The sequence below is a fragment of the Rhincodon typus genome, chromosome 6, assembly GCF_021869965.1.
Source record: "Rhincodon typus isolate 14 chromosome 6, sRhiTyp1.1, whole genome shotgun sequence".
NCBI lineage: Eukaryota > Metazoa > Chordata > Chondrichthyes > Orectolobiformes > Rhincodontidae > Rhincodon > Rhincodon typus.
In genome coordinates, this window is record NC_063337.1 from 93,427,868 (window position 1) to 93,452,770 (window position 24,903).

Below are 24,903 nucleotides of genomic sequence, written 5' to 3' on the forward strand. Positions count from 1 at the left end.
GCTGTACTGTTAGAGGGTCAGTACTGAGGGAGTGCTGTACTGTTAGAGGGTCAGTACAGAGGGAACGCTGTACTGTTAGAGTGGTACTACTGAAAGTGCCACACTGACAAAATGGTCTGTATTGAGAAAGTGCTGAAGTCTGATATTCCCTCAAATATTACCTCTCTAATAGCATGGCACTCTCTCTGTATGGCTTTAGTATTACAAAGAACCTAAAACAGGTCATTCTGTCAAAGTGGTCACTGCTCCACATGAACCTCCTCTCATCCTTCTAGTTCCTTCTCCCTCATTTGCCATCCTGCTTCCCATAAAATACATCTTCATTATTCATCTCAACCACTTTCTGTGGTAGTGTATTCCATGTCCTCACCACATTCTGGATAAAGAAGTTCCTCTTGATTTTCCCCACAGGTTTATTAATAAGAATCTAATAGTTATGGCCAACAAAATATTGCGAATGCTGGTAATCCAAACTAACAGAAAATGCTTGAAATACTCAGCAGGCAAGGCATCATCTGTGTTCAAAGAAACAGAGTTAGTATTTTAAATTAGTGACTGGATAATCTACATATGTCCTTCAGCTTGGATTCCCCCATTAGTCGAAACATTATCTCTATGCTGATCCTCATAAAGCCCTTTCATAATGGAATTTTATCAGCGCAGCCCCTAGCTTTTGTTTTCCTGAAGAAAACAACAAGCTTGTTCAGCCTGTCCTGAATGTTATAAGCACACCATTTTGGCATACCCTTGTAAATCCACGTTGAACATTTTTCAGTGCCTCCATTGCCTTACTTTAATGTGGAGGCAAGAACTATTCACAGTGCCTCTGGTTGTGTTACTTACCGTAAAGTGCCAGACTGAACTCAGTGCTCAAATCCCAGTGTGTGACTCCAACTGACAAGCTCCTGACAGATTGAACCAACCTTCATTCACTTTCTAACCACATATTGATTTTCTCTCCTGAAGGAATTAATTAATATAGTATTAAATGATTATCCATTGCCCTGTTAGTGTAACCAAGTGAGAAGAGACAATTGGTGGTTTCTCCTAATGCCTAGTATTCCTACTGGATTTCTAATTCGACTCAGTCACCAGCCGCGTATATGTACTATACGTTTTAATGGAGGAACATTTATCCCCTCAAACCTGTGCCATCATTCAGTGAGATCATGGCTGATTTGTGGCCTTAGTTCATGCAGATTATCTTTGTCTCACATCTCTTAATACCATTGGTTAACAAAAGTCTGTCATTTTAACACTAACGACTGATCTATAACATCATGCCATTTGTGGAAGAGAATTTTCAAGATCACCCATGCTTCCATGTGTAGGAGTGTTTGAATCCTGAAAGGTCTGGCTCTAATTTTTGGACTATGTGCCCTAGTTCAAAATCCACAACCAGTGAAAAATAATCCCTCCCTATCTATCCTATCTGCTCCCTTCAATATCTTGAAAACTTAGATCAAATCACCACTCAGCCTCCTAAATCCGAAGGCATGCCACGCTGATTTGTGCAATTTCTCCTTGTAATTTATGACTTGGAGCACTCATATTATTCGGGCAAGTTTGCACACCCTCCAAAGTCAATGCATCCTTCTTAAGACAAGGTGACTAGAACAGCTCACAGTAACCCAAGAGTAGTTAACAAGGTACAAATCCGTTTGTGTGTGATTTCTCTTTTAATAATGTAATGTCCTGAGCTGGGGAAGCATTACATCACTGCACTTTTGAAAACAGGATGCATAAATTTCAACATGATACTCTGCCTGAGACTGAACCAATAATGTTTTACAATCTTAACACTGCTGCATTTCAGCAATAATTTTATCTTTTTGCTGATGATATCATCTACAAACTTCAGTTAGTGGTTGAAATTTCCAATCTTAGATGGCCTTATAAATTACCACTAAAACCAATTGTCCTAAAGAAGGGTAATACCCGAAACGTTGACTGCTCCTTTCCTCCAGATGCTGCCTGGCTTGCTGGGTTCTTCCAGCCTCCTGTTTGTCTGTCTGAAAACTGACTTCATTGTTGTTTGTGGGAGCCTGCTCCCCAAAATGGACAGATGCACTACACAGGGGTTCCAAATCAAAAAAACTTCATTGGCTTTATCATGCTCTTGGATGTCCTGAGGTTGTGAAAGACACTGTGGAAATTTTTTTGTAATGTGCTCATGGGATATGGGCGTTGCTGTCTGACCAGCATTTATTACCCATCCTTAGTTGACCTTGAGAAGGTGGTGGTGAGCTGCCTCCTTGAACTGCTGCAGTCCACCTGCTGTGGGTTGACCCACAATGCTATTAGGCAGGGAACTCCAGGATTTTGACACAGCGACAGTGAAGGAATGGCAATATATTTCCAAGTCAGGATGGTGAGTGGCTTGGAGGGGATCTTGCAGGTAGTGGTGTTCCCATGTATCCCTTGTTCCTCCAGATGGAAGTGGTTGTGGATTTGCTGCAATGCATCTTGTAGATAATACACACTGTTCTACTGAGCATCGGTGGTGGAGGGAATGGATGCTAGCACATGTGGTGCCAATCAAGCAGGCTGCTTTGCCATGGATGGTGTCAAGCTTTGAGTGTTGTTGGAGCTGCACCCAACCAGGCAAGTGGAGAGTATTCTCCTGACTTGTGCCTTGAAGATGGTTGAAGGCTTTGGGGAGACAGGTTTTGAGCTACTCAGTGCATCATTCCTAGCCTCTGACCTGCTCTTGTACCCACAGTGTTTATTTTAGTGAGTCTAGTTGAGTGTCATGAAGCCCCAGGATGTTGATAATAGGGAAATTCAGTGTAGGTAACACTACTAAATGTCAAGGGGTACTGGTTAGATTGTCTCTTATTGGAGTTGGTCATTTGTGTGGCGCAAATGTGAATCGCCACTTGTCATTCCAAGCCTGGAACTTGCCCAGAACATGGACTGTTTCAGGATCTGAGTAGTTGCAAATTGTGTTGAACATCACACAATCATCGGCAAACATCCCCACTTCTGACCATATGATAGAGGGAAGGGCATTGATGAAGCAGTTGAAGATAGTTGGGCCCAGGACATGACCCTGAGGAACACAACTTTTTCTTCCTGACTGAGAGGATGTTACAGTGCAGAAGAAGGTATTGTCTGAGGTTTCACAGAAGAATGAGAAAAAGTAAATAAAAGTAAGTAAATCACAATCCCATGCAAATTTCCTCAATTCTTTACACTGAAAATTGGCATAACTATGTACTTGTAAAAGCAAATTCCAGAATATTCTGAACAATAATGTGCTGAAAGCTGATTAAAATATGTTGTCATGTGAGGAAGAAACCATTTTGTGTGGTGATAATGTGTAATTGTTAAAATCTCTCCAAGGCTGGTTTCTAAATTCTGTATTTGTTTAAAGTCACATTGTGTGATTCGCTGCAACAATTTGTGCCTCAATCCTATCGACAGAAACCAAAAAAATAGCTGGCTTATTTAAACATCGACCTTCTCTGTAATTATACCTCTTGGTGAACCTGTATGAAATTCCATGGAAAACAGTGAGAAAAAAAATTTTAAATCAGTGGAGATTGAGAGAAAGCAAATTAGTTTCTAACAAAAATAGGAGATGAAAATTTGCCTTATTCTAAAATATTATGTCCAATCATACATAACTCAAAAGCAGCACTTTTGCATAAATTTATTTGTAGAACATTGTCAGAATGAGAAAATATTTGATATTTTAATGGTTAAACTGAAGATTTACATAGGGATTAATGATGTCACATTAAGTCGTACATCAGCAACAGAAGGATCTCGAGAAGAGCAAATACCATTTAAAAAATAATTTGTAGCTCTGAGCATCACTTGCAAACCCCCTAAGTGCCCTTGAGAAGGTATTGGTGAGCAGTCTTCTTGAAACCTGCTGTTCAGGAGGGAAATCAAGAATTGTGACCCACTGATAGTACATGTTTCCTGCCCTTGTCCTTCTAAGTGGTGGAGGTCAGTGCTGAATTAAATAATGCAGCTTTCCTGGTATTTCTGCAATTTCTAGTTTCCTGCATTTACTATTACAGAACACCTTTAAATGCCCTCCAGTCATAGCTGCAATTATTTTTTTAAATGGATGAATCTGCAGATAGCATTGAAATGGTACGAAATATATTCCAGATTAATGATGATACTGAAGAGAACAAAATTGGATAGCTGTTTTTTTTAATAAAAAGCTAATAAGTTCTGGCAAACTACAATGGGCTGACCATTGCATTATAGAACAGTTGCAGCACAGAAGGAAGCTATTTGACACATTGTGAGTGTCAGCTCTCTAAGAACAGCTAGACAGTAGCTCTCCCCTGTCTTTTCCCCATAGATCTGCATTTTTTTTTCCTCTTTACAGAATTATCCAATTCCTTTTTGATTTGAATCTTCCACCATTCTGGAATCTGGAAAGGTAGTGTATTCCAGATCCTTACTACTCTCAGTAATTGGCATTGCCTCATGTTGCCATTGATTTTTTTTATGCTCACAACCTTAAATTGGTGTCATCTGGTTCCTAACCCTTATGCCAATGGGAATGATTTGACCTTATCTATGTTGTCTAGTATTTTTTAATTTTATAGAACCCCTACAGTATGGAAACAGGCCCTTCGGCCCAACAAGTCCACACCAACCCTTGGAGCATCCCACCCAGACGCATATAACCCACCTAATCTACACATCCCTGAACACCATGGGCAATTTAGCATGGTCAATCCACCTAACCTGCACATCTTTGGACTATGGGAGGAAACTAGAGCACCCGGAGGAAACCCACACAGACATAGGGAGAATGTGCAAACTCCACACAGACAGTCGCCCGAGGCTGGAATCGAACCCAGGTTCCCTGGTGCAGTGAGGCAACACTGCTAACCCCTGTGCTAACCACTGAGCCACTGTGCTGCCCTCATGGTTTCAAACATCTCTATTAAACCTTCTCTCAATTTCCTCTCCTCAAAGGAGAATAGTCCCAGGTTCTCCATTCTATCAATGTAACTTCAGTTCCATAATTTTTCTAAATCCTTTGTGCACTCTGTTATACTTTCACATTCTTCTTAAAATGTACAACCCAGAATTGTATTCCAGCTGAGGCTGAACCATTGTGTGATAAAGGTTCACCATAGATTACAAAAGTAAGGAAGCTATGTCCCTATTTAAAGAATCCCAGAATGCCATATGCTCTATTGTATACTTTCCCAATCTGCCTAACAGCTTCAACAATTAAGTACTTATCCCTCCAGATATCTGTACTCCTACACACTGACTGCAGTGCTTTCCTTTACTATAAATTGTCTCTGCTCATTCCTCCTGGCACAATGCATCACTTCACACATTCTTGTATTAAATTTAATCTGCCACATTTCCACTCGTTCCACAGCATGTTTTTGAGGTTTATCACTACTGTTCTCATGGTTCACAGTGTATCTAAGATTTAGTCATTGACACATTTCGAATTGTGTCTTGCACATCTAGATCCAGGCCATTAATATAAATCAAACAAAATCAGTGGTTCTTGTACTGACCACTGGGAAACCTCACTGTTTCATTTCCTTCCATCCAAAAATCAACTGGTCATTGCTATTTTCTGTTTCCTGCCACTCAGCGAACTTCATGGCCATGCCACTACTGTCCCTTTTATTCGATGTGGTTTAACTTTGCTGACACTTCTGCATATCCTACTTTGTCAAATGACTTTTGGAAGCCCTTAGATCAACCACATTACCCCCATCAACTCATCCCATTACATCATCAAAAAAACGCAAACAAGTTGGGTAAACAGCATTAGCCCTTAGCAAATTTGTGCTGGTTTGCATGTATAATCCATTTTCCAAGCATCTGTTAATTTTGTTCCAGATTATTATTTCTAAATGTTTTACCACCACTGAGGTCAAACTGATTGGAGTGTAGTTGTTGAATTTATGTTTACAGCACTTTTTGAACAAGGAAGTGATATTTGCAACTTTCCCACTCTGCCAAGTCTAAAGAGAAAGATTATGAATGGTACTTCAATAATATCTATCCTTACGTCTCTCAGTATCTTTAGATGCATCTCATCTGATCCTGGTGTCTTATCAATGTCTAGTACATGTCAGCCTAATACCATCTCTCTAATAATTAGCATATTAAACCATCCCCTCTTTCATTATGACTTTAATCAGTAATTGTTAATCATAAAATCTTCCAATTGGGATACCTCTGAGAACTGCCAAAATGCTGATCAAACAACTCAACTGTCTGAATAATAATGATGTTAAAACACAATGAGATATGTAATCTGCAATTTATTTAGAGAATCAGCACTCCATACTTTTGTGTTGTAACTGCAACATAATTTTTTTTGCAACACAGGGAATGGTATCTGTGATTGTGGAATCTGTGACTGCTTTGACGAATGGACTGGGAATGCCTGTGAAATCTGGATGGGGCTGGAAAGCTTCTGAAGATTGTACAGTATTGGGGAGGACACTTGAATACAGTTTGTCTTCTGCTGCACGACTTATGATATTATCCGAACCAGCCTTGGAAATTTGTAAGAAATTACTTGGTAACATATCCATTTTAGGTTTGCTACTTGGCATGCACCATCAGAGACTAATAGCTTCATTGCCAACACATCAATATAAGTGGCAAATGACCTTTAGTGACAAATGTACTGGGTTTATTAGCATGAGTGCCTGACGCCATGGTTCTATTATGCCTTTTAATGAGACCAGCTTCAATAACTAATAATCTACAGATGCGCCAGCAAACTGTTTTCTTGTATGCCAAGCAATTGCTTAGAAATTGAGGTCATAACTATAACTTTGGCTGTTGGAGGCAAAAATGCCACTCATTACAAAGAGAATCTGTTGGCAGTAATCTGCACACAGCCAAGAACTTTGACTCATCTGCAAATGATTGTTGCAATAAATATGGACTGGTTTTAGAAACTGCCTGTTTTGACAGTCATTCAACAGTGATTTAAACAACTTTCACACTGTGTAGCCTATTCTTAATCAAGCTTTTATGAAGATGTACTTAAACTTTGAATAAAATAAATGTGGCACTCCTGTGTGATTCTTCAATCTGTACAGATTCAATACATTATTTCTTATACCCGGTAAAATGGTTAATTTCTCCATTGGACGAATTCCTGAAAAAACTCTTCAAAATAAGATGGTCACTAATAAATTCAATAGAGAACTCAAGAGATTGTTGTGTACATGGAACATGCTAGGGAAGGTTGAATGAATGGTATTTAACATTTAATACATTTAAGGGAAAGCTGGATAAACACAAGACAGAAAGGAGCATCGAGATGAAAATGAGGTGAAATGGAGCAGGAGACTTAGGAACAGCATAAACACCAGCATGGATCAGTTGGACCGAATCTCATATTACTACGGTGTACTTGTACTAATGTACACAAAGGTACAAGTGATGCTGCTTGGCAGGAGTAGGATTCCTGTTACAAATGTGTTGTGCACCTTGGAATAAATAGTGTTGTCCTGGGAAGATGCATTTAATTCCCATAAGATTGCTAACTCTGTTTGGACCCCTCAACATTTCATCCCATGAAGACCTGCCTTCAACTTGCCACAACCCCTCCTATGCTGCAAAATCCCACTATGTCCAACCCCGTGCCCATTTTTTGATACAAATCAGAAAGTGAAGTGAATCCTCATTACTAATTGGTTGATCCTTCTTTGTCCTGCAAACAGCATTCATTCCCCCAATCTTCCATATTTTAGTCACAAAAGTAAGGATAACCCTTCAAATATAAAATCATGGGAAATAGGAGCAGGCTGAGCTCATTTGGCCTTTTGAACTAGCTCAACCATTCAACAAGATCCTGGTCATTCTGATGGCTTATGCAACTCCAGTTTCTTGTCTGATTCCCTAAACTCCTGTCCCACCCAACACACTCCCAGCCCATACCAAAACCCTTGATTCCCTCGTAATTCAAAAATCCAAATAACTCAGCCTTTACTATATTCAATTAGCCAGGCATCAGATTTCTAAATGTTAATGAACATCTCAGAAAATGGAATTTCGCTTCATATATATTTTAAATGGATGAGAGACCCTTTGTACTGAAACAATGTCCCTAAATTCACCTATTAAAGGAAGTATCCTCCCAGTATCTTCTCTGTCAATGCCCTTCCCCACAGAATCTTATGTTTTAACAAGATCATTTCTCATTCTTCTAAACTCCTTTTAAAAGAAAATGAAACAAACACACAAGTTACTCTGAGTTCTGGTGAAGGCTCACAGACCTGAAGCATTAACGTCATTCCTCTTTCCACAGATGCTGCCAAACATGCTGAGTAGTTTCAAAACTTTCGGTATTTATTTCATAATTTATTTCATCGCTCCTACGATTTTTCTCCAGGGTTTTGTTTACTCCAGGGTCCCTGGTAATTAGGGCAGTCCTGGAGGGTTAACATCCCTCGAACAGTTGGCAGGATTGTGAAGGGTCGTGGAGGACTCACCCTTTCAGCTTTACATTTAGTTCTAGGACTCTCCATGACTTAAACTTTCCAGCGCCTGGCATTTAATGATGCAGCTCTCTTGCAGAACTAATTCTTTGCTGGACCTCTTCTTCGTCCCATTCAACACTGGCAACACATTCTCTCTCCTCACAATAATTTTTTAAAAAATTCCATCACGGGTCAAAAACTCAGAGAAAGATTTTCCTGTGCCTGCAGCTGTTTTCAAAAATATGACTCAGTCCCGTCTCTCCCTTGCCATGGACATGAGTTCAAACGTGTATCTGGCCAATGCAGTTGTTCACATATTGGCTGGTCAATCATTTTCTGAGAAAAACTGCTCAAGCAGGTTTTCATTTGCCATTATCTCTATTCATTATTTCTAACTTTCTCTTACAAACCAGCTTGCCCAGCATCGAAGCTCTACTCAATCAAAAACCAGTTCTGCTGAGCTGGACATCTATGTTCACTTGACCACCAGCCTCCTGAAGTATCTGCTCCCATCAGAACTCAGTTGTGGCAGTAGGGTCTCTGGAGACCAGTGGACAAACCTTAGGGATGTCCTCAAAGCATCCATGAAGTGGTCGAACACTCTACTGACTCAGGAAAGACCATTGTGTATGACCAAAACAGCGAAGGCTCATTCAGGAAGGAACTGAACATGTTGGGAGACTTCACTGGAAAAGTGCTGAGGAGTCAGACACATCACACAAAAGCCCGAACAACTCATCAATCCTCAGGAAGAGTCTGCAGGTCGGTTGTGGGACATATCTACTTGGAACCCATCAAGCCAGTGTTGAAGCCAATAATCCTTGATCCCAAGGGTCTGCCTAAGGGACACAGTCTCTATTACAGCTATTTGTAAACTGTGTTATTCAACCCCTTGTTTTGAACTGGACTAGATGTTCAGTCATTGAGTATGTCACAACAAAGTTAATGGATATTTGGATAATACAGTAATTAAAGGGTATGGTGATAGAGCACAAAGTGGAGTTGAGATAGATGATCAGCCACGAACTTACTGAATATTGTAGCAGGTTCAAGGGGTTGAATGGCAAACTCCTCCTCCCGTTTCTTATGTTCTTAGACAGACAGAATATCTCTTTCATCTTAAAGCATTACTAAAAATTATTTGTTCAGGGGATGGTGGCAGAACTGGTGAGAATATATTTATTGCTATTTCCTAACTAATTTGAGCAGGTGGTTACTTTTTAGTACACTGGTAACTGTTCATAATGGAATGACTTGTTCAGTTCATACAGAGTCAAAAATGTTGTATTAACTCCTATACATCACATGAATTTAACAATCTTCAGATTAATGCTTGACACAGTCAAACACCAAACACCAATCTCCCAGACTAGATGGGTTTTTATTTGTGACTATACCATGTTCCTATTTGATTCCAACAGTCATATCACACAGAAGCACCTAACATCAACCACAATTCAACAGCGATTTCTTGAGACCACTTGGGAATGTGCGAACAGACTTTCAGTGCCAAAACATCCTGATTATTCTATAATTTAAAAATTGACACAATACAAATCACAGGTCCAATGCTGAGGTTGAATTTGGAAAGGTTTATAATCACACTTAGTTCACTCAATGTTGATGTGATGAGCACACCGAAAAAGAAAGGATGAAAATATTTTTAGAAAATGAAAAGACTGGACAATGGTGCTAAAATGACATACCCTTGTTGTCCCATTCTCTTCTCGGATAGCACCAGAGATTGCAACTCACATTTCAATAGTGCAAAGTATATGGGTTATGGTTGCACTGTGTCTTCATACAAATATTTTATTCAATATGCTGTATTTGTGTACAACAAATGATAATAAACATTTAAACCGTACAATGCAGACAAACTTTTTTGCATATATGTATGTAATTTTAGTAATACATACCAACAGTTCTTGATACATACAACCTACTACATGCAGTTCTGTTTCATCAATGCCATCCTCTTCCCATGCAACAAATGAGACAACAGACAAAATAGGAACCAAAGCACAAAGAATTAATATCCCTCTCTGCTGTACTTCTCTTTAAAAACAAAAACATGAAAAGAAGTAATTTGTCAAGGACAACCATTCATTTGGAAAAAAACACACTCACTGACAACTTAAGAACAAAAGGGGAAAAAAAAGAGGGATTAACAAATATATATTCATTGTCATTAACAAAAATAAATTCAGCCCAAGTTTAATTTATTAATTGTTTTGTGAAGGGAAATGATAATAGTTCACTGTCATAAACTTCAAGTTGTATGTGATCTTCTTCATGTGGTCTCTGGTAATGCCTGCCCCCATAAAGCCAAAATCAAAATTACACTTACAAGTAGTTTCATTTTTAATCACAGCATTTAATTAGCTCAGTACAGAGACTCCGCGCTGGCTGACTGATGTGCTTAAATCTTCTTTTCTGTTCCTTTTTATTTTAGAAAAAACACAAATTGGTCATTGGACAAACAATGAGTTATAAATTGCTAAAAGTTATCAGATGTAACACATTAGCAGCATAGCAGCAGCCGAGCAACATTTCCTACTCAGTAAGAATCTGCAGAAATATTTTGTAAAATAAACCCGAAATATTAGAAAGAAAAAAATACTTATTGAATAGATTTCAAGCTTGTTAAGAACTGCGAAACCTGCAGCTTGACAAACAATTCATTGTAATGCAGAAACACTTTGACCATCTATATTACAAGTAAATCTTATGAGAAAGTGAGAATATGTTTGCACAATCTGGTTGAAAATAAAATGATTGAAACATACTGAATAGTACCAGACTATAGAATGGCTTTCAATTAGTACAATGCTCATCTTTGAGAATTCACATTTATAAAGTCCTACTCATCAGTTTCCTAAATTAGTTTTCCTTCACTGATATAATGACACAATTCACAGTGCAGCGAAGTCATTATTTTTTGATTTTAAATTAAACTCAATATTCACATTTCTCTCCTTTTTTCAGTTAAAATGTATTTTTCATGATTTGCATTCTCCATTACATTGAGTCTTGTCATATGTAATAAGCGGCCATGAATCTCACGACTCTAATCCTTATTTTGAGGCAGTGGTGTTCGTAAACATGTTGAAAAGTAATTTTCATTCAACAAATGACAGTTTTAGCTAGGTCTGGGGGACTCGGACTTGACTTCATTTTGGTGATACTGTCATTATGTATTACATTTTGAAAGATTTCACTTAGCTTGGTAAGGACAGACTTTCCTGAATTAATTATGACTTTTTTTGCCATTTTACTGAGTTTACTTACTTACTTAGACACTATCTCAAGTCCCATGTTTGGAAATTATATCATCTTAAGCTTCTGTTCAACATACATCAGAATAAAGCACTTCTCACTTGGTAGAATTACAGTAGAAACTATGTTGAAGAAACTTACTAATAAAATTACTGGCAGGGTGGAATTAAAATATCAATGTATTTGTGTTTGATGATTAATATTTCAGCATGTTGGAAGATTGCTTAGCTAGATTACTGTAGCAAGCAGTTAACAGAGTAATGTGGGAAGTTCTAGTTAGAACAATTTGAGTATTTGTCAGCCAACTATTTTTCTCTTTTCAGGTTAACTTGCTTTGGTGGAATAAGATAAAAATGTGAAACAAATCATATTTGTAAATAAAATGGGGCATGGTCGACACTGATTTGTGATTAGAAAAGAATACTATTTGAAACACTTAAAATAACTCAATAATTTTGACAAATTAATTGATTAAAGTTTAATATGACTCACGATAATCACCTCCTATTCCACTAGGAATCCTGGTTTTGGTATGCATTTAAAAACAAGGCAAATCACCTACAGCCCAGCAGTTTCCAGTGACTAATGGCCAGCTGCATGCTGGGCTAGAGGTATGCTGGCACATTGACCACAATGAGCCGAACTACATGCTGAGCTTAAAGAGGAGAACAAAAAGAAAACTCTTGCAAGTATCCCTCTCAACCATTAAAATCCCTTTTTGTTTAGATTCTCCATAGCGATAATAAAAGCACCTCCTTTAATTCTCACCTCTTGTTACTGGGGTGAGGTCACACACTGGCGGATAGTCTTGCCTACGCTCCCCATAGACTAGATGGAATGGCTCAGAGTCCTGTGATATCATTTCAGCATCTTGTTTAGTTCAAGCAGGGTGCAGACTTTTCCCAATGAGCCATCGAATGCACAATCCCAGGGTGACAAATGAGGAACACAAAATTTCCAAGGACGCTGGTGGGGAGAGGGAGGGATGGAAGGGTTAGCTTTTGTGCATGGTTAGCTCCACACGCAATCTGGGAACAGTGGAGCCTGCTCACTGGACAAGGCATTGGGCATGACCAGTGTGTGCAGCACAATGTCACAAAAAAAGGGAACTGTGGAGGAGCTTGGTGCTAATCAGAGCACCTTCTAGATCGTGATTGACTCAATTCCCTCTGCATTGCCACCAATCTAAAGAGCAATTTGTCAGTCTCTTTTCATTTACACATCTAGCCATTAGACTGAGACATTGATCCCATTGCTCATTGATACACATTGTTGTAATAGTTTTTTTTCCAACACTTCCCATATCCCTGATAATTGTTGGTGTTTCCAGTTCAACACTGGCATCAACCCAGTGTTGGCATTTTAATTTTCCCATTGTCTACTTTTTCTCAACAGCAAAAAACACACAACAGTCCCTGCGAAAGAAAAAGAGGTTAGGACAGTGCATAGAGCAGCCATGTTAAAAAACGAGAGAGGGACTTAGTCCTGAATGAGCAGAGATATACAGCGATGATCTGGGATCCCCACTGCCGTCTGCTGTGTTACAAATTGACAAGTCTGAAACTCTTAACCTTCTCCGGGACTCGAAAAAAAGAGACACTCTCTCAGGTGTGTGTTTAGCAGGCAATGTACCAAATGCAGTTGTGAAATATGTCATTCTCATGGAGTGTCACAGTTAAGAGGAAATAGATAAAAGGCATTCATTCCATTATCTTGGTAGGACATCCATGGTTAGAGTTTAGCTGGTTCTCCAAATGTCTTCTTGTTGTGGAAAGAGCTACGTACTGAGATTTATCCACTTGCAATGAGATAGACCAAAGACTGCAATGAACAAGGGGTTCACTTGCTTTACCTGATCCACAGACATTAGAAGGAGAGAGTCTGCCAGGGATAAATCACACAACAGTGTAATGGTTTAGGAATTCACGTCCTCACCAAGATCTGGCTGGCTATGTTGACTTGTTCTTTTTCACTTGCTTCCCTCCATTCATTATTGCAGAAGTACTTGTGCTTTTGCTGGGGGTGGCTGCATTTTTCGGTACGGTTTCACCAATATCGTGCAGTGATGGCTCTCGGTACATGGCAACTGCAAGGGATCGGAGACAATGCAGACATGAAACAGCCATCTGTGTTCTGCATTTGCAATGTTCACAACACAGTCTATGCTGCCACAACCCTTCACTAATCAAATGGACCCTGTCTCAAAAAGATTGGTTTAACTGTATGGCTTTGCTCAGAGGTTCAGCGCATGGAAAGTCAGGTTTTGCTTTTGGTTTTGGTTTCAGAACTAATAATATATTTTGATGATGTGGAGTTTACCAAACACTTTTGCTTCCAGACAATACATCTTTAATAGGCAGACCTTGTTGCTTTGCATAACTGAAGACAGGGAACACGCCTCCCTTATCAGAAAGCTCAAGAATGAGGTTTTCCTTTGAAATTGATAACATTTCCAATGAAATTCTCTTTGCAGTGATGTCATGTTCCAGATTTTAACCATCACTTATGGGGTGGGATGAAGGGAGTGGGAGGGTGGTGGGAGGCGATGGAGTAAAAGTATGTGGGTTCAAGGGGCTAGTAGAGAGAATGGGTTGGGGTGAGAAGTGGAATGAGGAGGTTTTGGGAAAGGAGGGGGAGGAAAGGGTCATAGAAGATAGAGTGGGGGTCTACAGGGATTGGTGGAGAGGGGAGAGGGAGGCAGGAGCCCTGGGGAAAGGTGGGAACACGGGGAGTTAAATAGGTGTGTTGGAATTTGAGAAATGGTACATTAAGTAGTAGAAGATAGACAGGGAAAGGAGAGGATCGAAGGGAGGATGCTAGTGCAAAATGCAATCACTGCCAAAAGATTTCAATTCGAATCATATATATCCAAAATTGGATAAATACTTGGAAAGGAAAAGAATAGGCAGGGCTTTGGGCAAAGAACAAAGGGAGGGAACTAAGTGGATAGTCCTTTCAATCAGCCTGCATGGCATGATGGGCTGAATGGTCTCCTCAATACTATATCACCCAATGGATGCCTAGGCCTCATCTTCATGGCACTGGTCAGCAAGCTGCTGTCAAATGAAATCAGCAGCAATCCACTGGGCAGGTCAAAAAGTCCTAGGATCTGCCCACACATTAACACAAACACTAGCACAACCCCCCACCAGCATTGCCCTGGCCTCTGCATGGATTGAAGATCAACTTTCAGGACACTGCTGGGAACAATACCCCAGAGAAAGCTCACTGGGGCTGTAAAAGCAAGTCACTTTTCTTACACATTGCTGAAAGGAGAGCTATGTTGCTAAAGTTTTTCATCTTGCATGAATCAAGACAAACACAAGAATGCTGCAATAGTGATCACAACAATTTACAGTGCAAGGAAAAAAGGCAGCTGATTGGTTGACAGGTTGACTCTGGCTGAAACACTGTCATGGAAAAAGCAATGACGCTCCCCAAGTTCCCAGGTAATTCAAAAAAGGTGCAAGGTTTTAGTTTATTCCTTCTGCTTGCAGGCAAGCAGACCCAGTGTATGAATGTATGTCACTCCTGGCAAACATAATTTGAGTCATGAGTTTGAGTTTGACTGATTACTAAATCAATTTAAGACATAAAGGGTTTTAACACTCTTATTTCAAACATTTTGCATTATCAGTTCTAAAAAGATAGAATTGAGGAAGAAAAGCATGTTCAGGCACAATCAATCAGTTAACAGAAAGTCTGGTAGATTTATAAAGGACTGTGAGAAGATGGGGCACCTTGATGATGGAGTGATGGTGGAGAGAGTTAGGGTGGGACCATTAGAATCAGAATTAGCATTTGAAATTTCCAATCCTAAAATGGTACCTTCTGCTTCCTGTCTCCCTGGTAAGTGTTCGATAATGGGTATCAGCAGGGTCTTACAGGCATGTGAGGGAAGCTCACACAGTCTTTTCTCAGTGCTATGCTCTCCTGAGTCTTCCAAAGAAAACTTTGACATGTACCACAGAGAATAGCTTCAATAAGGTGGGACATCCTCTTCCAATATTTATTTTAAAGAGAATGGTTCATCAGTGAAAGGGTGCTCAATAATACTGTCGTTAAACCCAAGGCACCTTGAGGCCAATGTAAGGGTGGTAAACTCTGATTGGACATTTTCCTGGATGGTTTAATCACATGACCAGCAACATCAATGTCTCACTAACGGTCATCTGATGCATTGGGTCCTCATCTGCCTTCCCACAGGCAATCAGAAAGCAAGCACACTCTGAGGAAGGGTCATCGAACCCAAAACGTTAACTCTTGATATTTTCTTCACAGATGCTGTGAGATCTGCTGAGCTTTTCCGGCAACTTCTGTTTTTGTTCCTGATTTACAGCATCCGCAGTTCTTTCGGTTTTTATTCTGTTAATTGATTGGATGGATTGTGACTGCCAAAGGCCATTTTCCTATTGCAAACATCTTCAGGACCAAGTAGTAGAAGTGTTGAAAGGAAATGGAAAGAAAGGGCTTTAATTCTCCTACGATTTTTCTCCTGGATTGCTTGAGAAGTGTCCTGGAGAATGGCACTCAATTCCTGGAGGATTAACAACCTCTGGCTGGAGCTTTCAGTGACTGGATTTGAGGATATATGTGCCCGAATTAGGATATTAGTTCACTGTTTTCCTATAATGCGATAGTTGCATTCTTGTGTGATCTCGCGCTATAGAAAATCGCACTTTAGAAAATTGCCTTAGCAAATAGCATTATAGGGAAATAGACGCTATAGAAAATTTCTATACCTGTACAACAGAAAGTTTGCGTTATCCAAACAGCTTCCACTATTCACCAATTATGTTACAGCCAATTCATGTTAATGACACACGCGTTATAGCAGAAATACCTGTACTTACACTGGAAGAGCTGGGGGAGGGGTAGGGGGTATAATTAGAAAGTTAGGCAGATGACATTCCTGCTACAGCTGTAAAAGATGCATATTCGTTTGGTCTGTCTTCCTGAGCAATCTATTCTAGGACCCCTGGCTGTGCGACTCTGGTACAAAAGAAAACAGCAGGGTAAACATGATGCATTAAGGCTCTACATACGAATTTGCATGCCAAAAGTGAACCGTCTCCCTGAAAAGGGTGGTCTTTCCAGCCATCTGTCTAAAGGCCATCACCAAGGTGATGGTCACATTATAGTAGCTGATGTCATTTTCGAGCCAATCACATTGAACACCTTGGGCGATTGAGCTGTAGTTGAACTAATCCTATCTGAACTGAGAGTTTAGGTGCCAGGAAGATTTTCATTCAGGTCCATTAATAATGACTCAGGGGCAGAATGATGGTCTATCTCAGCCAGATTCAAGCAGTTCTTTCAGCAACAGTCAGATGTTTTCCTTACTCACAGATTAAAAGAAGCATCTCTCTGAGGATATCTCCTTTGTGGCAATGAATTAAAGCAATTACCTGTTAACATTCTAAAGTCATTTGTGACCATTTAATGAAACAATCGTAGAATCATAAAACAGTGCAAGATAGAAAGAGGCCATTCAGCCCATCAAGTTTGCACCAGCTGTTTGGAACAGCAATCGAAGTAATCTCTTTTCTCATGCCCCTGTGATTTTATGTCCTTCAGGTATTTATCCAATATAGATGGAAGACCACTGTTGAATTTCTATCCACCACCTTTTAAAAATTAATTTATGGCATACATTGTTGGCTTTGTGAGATTTGTACTGAAGAAGGTGGTGGTGAGCTGTCTTCTTGAATGGCTTCAAGCTTGGGGTCCAGGGACACCCATAGTGCTGCTCATGTGGGCGTTTCAGGAATTTGGTCCAGCGACATTGAAGAAACAGCAATATACTTCCAAGTCAGCATGGCGTGTAGTTTGGAGGGAAACATTCAGGTGGTGGTTTTCCCATGCATCTGTTGCCTTTGTCTTTCCATTGATAGAGGTCATGGGTTTGGAAAGCAGCTTGCAGAGAAACCTCAGCAAGTTATGGCAGTGCATCTTGTAGACGGGACACACTGCTGCCACTGTACATCTGTGGCAAGGCAATGAATATTGAAGATGAAGAATGGGGTGCCATTCAAATAGGCTGCTTTATCCTGGATGGCATTGAGCTTCTTGAGTGTTGTTGGAGCTGCACCCATCCAGGCAAGTGAAGAGTATTCCATCACACTCCTGACCTGCTCCTTGTAGATGGAGGACAGGCCTTGGGGAGTCAGGAGGTGAATTACTCACTTCAGAATTCCTAGCTCCTGTCTTGCTCTTGGAGCCACAGAACTTACATGGCAGGTCTAGTTTCGCTTCTGGTCAATGGTAACTGCCAAGATATTCATTGTGGGGGATTCAGCAGTAGGAATGCCATTGAAATTCAAGGAGCTATGATTCGATTTCCTCTTGTTGGATGTGGTCATTCCCTGGTGCCTGTGTGGTGCAAGTGTTTCTTGCCACTTGTCAGCACAGGTATAATCAAGGTTCAGGAACAAAAACAGAAGTTTCTGGAAAAGCTTAGGAGGTCTGGCAGCATCTGTGAAGAAAAGTCAGAGTTAATGTTTCAGATCCGGTAACCCTTCCCCAGTACTGAGTTCTGAGGAAGGATCACCGGACCCGAAATGTTAACTCTGATTTTTCTTCATAGATGCTGCCAGACCTGCTGACCTTTTCCAGCCACTTCTGTTTTTGTTCCTGATTTACAGCATTCGCAGTTCTTTCGGTTTTTATATAGTCATGGTCCAGGTCTTGCTGCATTTGGTCATGGACTTCGCAGCATCTGAAAGTGTTGCAGATGATGTGGAACATTGTGCAATCATTGGTGAACATATCCACTTCTGACCTTATGGTGAAGGGAAGGTCATTGATGAAGCAGCTTGAAGATGGTTGGGCCTAGGACGCCATCCTGAGGAACTCCAGCAAACATGTTCTGGAGCTGACAGGATTGACTTCCTACAATCTTCCTATGGCCCAGGAATTAGACAGTGCATTCCAAATACTAACAACTCACTGTTTTAAATAGTTTAGCCTTCATTCTAGCTCTTTTATCATCTTAAATTTCTGATTATTGAATCACAGAAGCAGAAACATCTGGAACCTACTGTCATCTTTGATACACTAAGCCTCATTTCACTTGGTTTTCCTTGGCAAAACCAAGATTTCACAGCAAACTGACATAAGGGGCCATTTGTATCAATTCCGGGATAGATACAGAGGGAATATTGCTTCACTAGGAATATGCCAAGGTTCACAGTGCCTGATCTTCGGCGCCATGGTTACAGCACAATGTAGTAAAGATTAAATATTACAATCATTATAAAACAAAAGATATTCAACATGGCATCTATGATGAATCCAACGATTAATCAACAACAACAACTTGAGTTCATCTAGCGACATCAGAGTGATAAAACATCCCAAGGCAGAAGTATTCTAAAATGTAATTTGACGTTGACCAGCTAATATGATAAGACTAGCATATAACAAGAATCATTTCCCAATCTTTGTCTTTGAATGAACATAGAACAAGTGGCTGAATGCTTGGTCAGAGAGTTAGGTTTTAAGGACCATCCTAAAGGAGGAGTGTGAGAGAGAGAGACAGAGAGAGACAGAGACAGAGATAGAGACAAAAAGAGAGAAAGAAAGAGAGAAAGGAAGAAAGAAAGAGAGTTTGGGAGGCTTGTGGGAAAGAATTCCAAAATTTAGATCCCAAACAGACACAGTAACAGCCACCAATGATAGTGCGATGGATACCAAAGATGCACAAGAAGTTGGAATTGCAGAAGCACACAGATAGGGAGCGAAAGGAATCACATGATTTTTTAAAAATCTAGGCATTACTGGAATGGGAGCCAATGCAGGTCAGTGAATACAGGAAAGATGGACAGATTGTCTTGGTGTCTGTTAGGCACAAAAGACTAGAATTGGAATAGCACAGAGAGCTTTGAATGTTTCTGGTGACAAAGGGAAGTGAAGAATATGCTTAATAACTATTAATAATAATCACACATGTACTTAATATCACTCTTCCCACAGCACGAATCACTAGATATATTTTTATGCTTGTAGTTCTCAATCTTGAGGTGATTGGCTGATAATGCCTGGTTGAATTCTCAAATATCAATTCAAACCATCTACTCCTATAAACTTTTACTCCCACCTTGCCATTTGACACTTTGTATTAATAAAAAAAAGTGGTTTCCCAATCCTTAATTTTGACTGGAGTATCAATCAAATCATTCAAGCGAAAATAGTTACAGGGAACTGAGTGAATAAGGCTGTGAAGATAGTTCTGAATGAAGCATTGGTCAAAATCATTTAATATTTCACAATTACAGATGTTAAGCTAATTGGTCTATAGTTACCTGTATTTTTGTCTCCTTCACTTTCTAAATAAAAACATTGCATTGGCAGTTTTCCCATTCCCTGGCATTTTTCTGAAGGATTTTTGGAAAATTACAACACTATCTCAAAGCTTCTTCTTTTAATGTCCCAAGATGAATCCCATCAGGTCCAGAAGACGTACTCATTGTTAACCTCATTGGTTTCCCTAGTAATTATTCCCTATTGATAGTTATTGTACTTGTTTCCTCTCTCTTTTTTGCTGTTTGATTATTTGGAATGCAATTAGTGTCTTCTACTGTGAAAACTGATTCAAAGTATTTATATTTAAAGAATATTAAAGATTATAATTTTTAAAAAGCTCTCGATGTCCGTCTTGATAGTATTCGCAAGTTAAGACTCAAAGTTTACTTTATCATCTTTATTATTTATTTGGTTATCTTTTGTTAATTGTTAAAACTTACCCAATTCTCTAGCTTACCACATTGCATTTCTTTCCCTTTCAAGTTGATGCTATCTTTAACTTCCCTAGTTAAATATGGTTGGTGAGACACCTTCCTAGAATTCATCTTTTTCCTGGGATATATCTTTGTTGTGAGCCAATGAACTAATTTCTTAAACATTTGTTACTGTTCCTCGACTGTCTTTGCTGCTAAACTCTTTCTTTAGCCCGTGCCAGCTAGCTCTGCCCTCATTCCCTTATTCTGTAATTATTCTTATTTAAATTTAGTACATTTGCTTTCGATTCAAGTTTCTCCCTTTCAAAATTAGTGCTAAATTCAACAATGTCATGTTCACTGTTTTCTAGGGGATCTTTTACTCTGAGGTCATTTATTGAACCTTCCTCATTATATATCACTGGATCCCAAACAGCCTGATCCCTGATTGGATTCACACATATTATTCTAGGAAAATGTCCCAAATATACTCTATGAAACCCTCTTCATGGCTACCTCTGTCAATCTGACTTTTTCAATCTACATGAAGGTTAAATTCACCCTTGACTAATGTACTGCCTTTTTTACATGACATCTTTATCTCTTGGTTTGTTACCTGTGCAACCATATCGTTCCTGTTAGGGGGCTAATAGACCATTTCTACTGGTGTCCCTCGTTATTCCTTAACCTCGCCCAAATGAATTCTACATCTTTTGATCTAAGATCATTTCTTGTTACCATACTTATTCCAACCTGTACTAACCGAACTACCTCACCACTTTTTCCTTCCTGGTTTTCCTTTGCAGAAGTAACATACCTCTGAATATTTCGTTCCCAGCTTTGGTTTTCTCATAAAGATATCTCTGTAATGGCTATAAGGTCATATTCATCAACACCTACTAGAGCTGTTAATTCATTCATTTTGTTCCAAATGCTGCATGAATTCAAGTAGAGAGCTATTAATTTGTCTTTTCACTACGTTTTCTCCCTCTGACCCTATTTCAATGTTATATGTTTGTATACTCTGTCCCTTCCTGTCCAACTCTGTGTATTGTTATTCATATAGATGCCCTGCAATGCTGCCATATCCTTTTGCTTTGTAAACCCAAATTTGCCACCTCTCTAACCCTCATTAGCAACATTTTAAAAACTTTTGAATAGATACATGGTGGGAAGAGTTTAAAGGGATATGGACCAAATGCAAGCAATTAGCTGAGTGGGCACTAATGGTCAGCATGGACCAGTTGGGGCCGAAGGGCCTGTTTCCATACTGTATTACTCTAAGACTCTGTGACTGCCAACCCCCACGCCCCTCCCCATTAGTTTAATGCCCTTTCTAGAGCCCTAGTTACTTGATTGGCCAGGACACTGGTCCAAGCACACTTCAAGTCCCATCAGAACAGTTGTCTTCTACCCAGTACTGCTGCCCAAACTATAAGCAATTCCACCAATCTTTAAGACACACATTTAACTCCTTGGCTTTATTTACCCTGTGACAATTTGATTGTGGCTCAGGTAGTAATCCAGAGATTATTACCTTGGAGGTTCTGTTTTTCAATTTAGTCCCTAACTGTTCAAAGAGTTTCACTACAGCCTCCTGTCTAGTCCTATCACTGCCATTGGTACCTGTATAAGAACATCAAGAGTGCTGACTTGGGAAGTTAAAATTACAGGTGCTGGGTTCACCCTGCCCAGACTGTTCTGGGATTGCCAAATCCAGGCAGACTTGAACTGTTTTCCCTGTACTTACCCTGATTTTGGCAAGATTTACTTGGACCTTTTGACAGCATGTTTAAAGTTTAATCTGCTGGGGTGTCACCCAGCACGTATGGAAATGTTCACTCCTTTCCCCAAAGAGTGTTCACCCCTTCCCACCTCCACCGCCACCACCAACAACGCCCCCCACCCCAAGCCCCCACCTCCACCACCACTGCCCTCACCCCCACCAATACCAAATCCAGACTGCCTGCCCTCTCACCCTGATTTGAGGTTGCCAGGCAGGGGAGGTGGTGCAATTGAACGTTGGCATGAGGAGGGGTGAAGACTGTCAGGGTGTCAAAGAGTGAGGGAGGGACTGCATATTGTCAGTGAGGGCTGCTGATAGGGATAGGCACTGTCAGGGTGGTGAGGGTGGGGAATACTGTCAGGGTTGAGGGAGAAGGTCAATACAGTTCGAGTGTGAGGAAAGGGAATGAACACTGTTGTGCGGGGCAGAGGTGAACTAAGGGAGATGGTGAAAACCAGTCGGGTAAGGGAGTGGTCTGAGCGGTGAAGGAGTTGGGAGGGCACGTGAACACTGTTGGGGATGAAGGAGAGACAGTCACCACTGTCAGGGTAAGGGAGGGTAAACATTGTTGGGGGCCAATGGAAGCTGAGAACACTGTTGGGGTGCAAGGATGAAGAAGAACACTGTAGGGGTATGAGGGGAGGAGAGCAAACACTACCTGCAGTGAGGGGATGTTAACACTAAACAAAGAAATGTCAACCATGAGATAATTAGTAATTGTAGACATTATTTTGAAAATATTTACTGGAAAAAAAACAGAGCTGGAAATAGTCCAATTGTCCAAAGTTGTGAACATATAAACTTATCAAAATACAGTAGCTAGGGTCATAAAAAGGGGCTCCAACTATTCTGCCTCATGAGAAAGCAATGGATGGAAGGCATGTTCCACAACTGTGAAAAAGCTGGGATCAGAATTTTGATCCAGAAATTTGGAGCTTAGCTGTCCAGGAAAAATGTAGAAGTGGCAATCCTATGGTTAATGCCACTCCTCAGAAGATTGGGGACATTCACTTTGTTTCTTTCTTCATAGATGTTGCCTGATCTAATGAGTATTTCCATATTTTCTGCTCTTTAGATCTGGAGCATCCACAGTGTTTTGTGCAATATTGATACTGAGTTCTTGCTAGAATGTTCAGTTACTAACAGAGATTCCAGCCAGACAATGTTTTAACAGATAAGAGAATCAGTAGATTCATGTTGCCTTCGCTCAATCAATGGTGAGATAGTTTTAATTAGGATTTACCCATTGAGAAGATACAGCTTCAGATGATGATTCCTCCAAGGGAATGTGTCTAGTATCCCCACTAATTGTCCTCTAACTCTCAGTAACTGGCTGCGGCTGAATTATTTAATTGATTTTACTGCAAGCTCTGACGCCAGAATGGCTCCTTTCTGAAATTACAAAGTAATTAATTTATCAATTTTCAAAGATTAATTCAAAACTAGTTCCTACTTTTCTTGATAGGTGCACTATATCTATGTAATACAGAACAGTATTGTTCCAAGCTTTATCCCACTCGTTCGTGGATAAGCCATGGTCTTCATAATTAAAGGTCCAACCATTATTTTATAACATTTTACAGTCAAAATAACAATGAACAAAGGCAACGTAACTGATGATGTACTGTGAATGATTTACCTTCCAAGGGTTTGGGCAGGAAATGAGATGCTGGTTTGGTTTTCTTCACGCGATTTCCCTTCATGATTTGGCCATCCTTGTTGAAACCCAGATACCAAGCTCTACCAGATTCCTGCTGTCTGTAGAGCATTGATGAATAGATCACATAGTAGTTCTCATACACAGATTCCTTAAACTTGCATTCAGGTGTAAAAAGTTCCTGTGGAGCAACAACATCAGAATGGTTTTAACCAAATATTTAAGTTGGGTGGCAGTCTATATCTTAAAGTAAAATAAACTCTTATTGTAGAATTATGGAAATTTATAAGCTCCTTCTGTACTATTCAGCCTATTGTGTCAATGCCAGCCCTATTTCTTGTAGTCTTCCAATTTTGTTTCATAACATAAGAACATAAGAACATAAGAACTAGGAGCAGGATTAGGCCGTCTGGCCCTTCGAGCCTGCTCCGCCATTCAATAAGATCATGGCTGATCCTTTTGTGGACTCAGATCCACTTACCCGCGTTCTCACCGTATCCCTTAATTCCTTTATTGTTCAAAAAAAAATTACCTTTTTTTTAAAAACATTTACTAAAGTAGCGTCAACTACTTTACTGGGCAAGGAATTCCATAGATTAACAACCCTCTGGGTGAAAAAATTCCTTCTCAGTTCAGTCCTAAATCTGCTCCCTCTAATCTTGAGGATATGCCCTCTTGTCCTAGCTTCATCTGCCAGTGGAAACATCCTCTCTACTTCTATCTTATCTATTCCCTTCATAATTTTATATGTTTCTATACGATCCCCCCTCAATCTTCTGAATTCCAATGAATATAATCCCAATCTACTCAGTCTCTCCTCATAAGCCAACCCCCTCAACTCCAGAAGCAACCCAGTGAACCTCCTTTGCACCCCCTCCAGTGCCAGTACATCCTACAGTTTCCTTCAGACATCCAATTATATTTATATTCAATTGAATCTGCCTCTGCCACACCTCTGCAGGAGGCTTCAGATCTTAACCAAATCCTGCATTAAAAAAGATTATCCCTCACCTT

At 39.9% G+C, this 24,903-nt stretch overlaps 2 protein-coding genes across 3 annotated transcripts in view; one reads left to right on the forward strand and one right to left on the reverse strand.

The window, feature by feature from the left end:
• Window positions 1-6,559, forward strand: part of itgbl1 (integrin, beta-like 1) — a 260,246-nt gene extending 253,687 nt beyond the window's left edge. Inside the window, exon 11 of the mRNA XM_048598369.1 lies at window positions 6,340-6,559. Coding sequence (XP_048454326.1) covers window positions 6,340-6,431 — 92 coding nt within the window. The 3' untranslated portion in view covers window positions 6,432-6,559. The remainder of the gene's footprint in view (window positions 1-6,339) is intronic.
• A 3,757-nt stretch (window positions 6,560-10,316) lies between these two features.
• fgf14 (fibroblast growth factor 14) overlaps window positions 10,317-24,903 on the reverse strand; it is a 458,969-nt gene continuing 444,382 nt past the window's right edge. For both annotated transcript variants that reach the window (XM_048597976.1, XM_048597975.1), the window contains exons 4-5: window positions 23,872-24,070; window positions 10,317-13,815 (exon numbers count right to left, since the gene is read on the reverse strand). In XM_048597976.1, coding sequence (XP_048453933.1) covers window positions 13,679-13,815; window positions 23,872-24,070 — 336 coding nt within the window. In that variant the 3' untranslated portion in view covers window positions 10,317-13,678. The remainder of the gene's footprint in view (window positions 13,816-23,871; window positions 24,071-24,903) is intronic.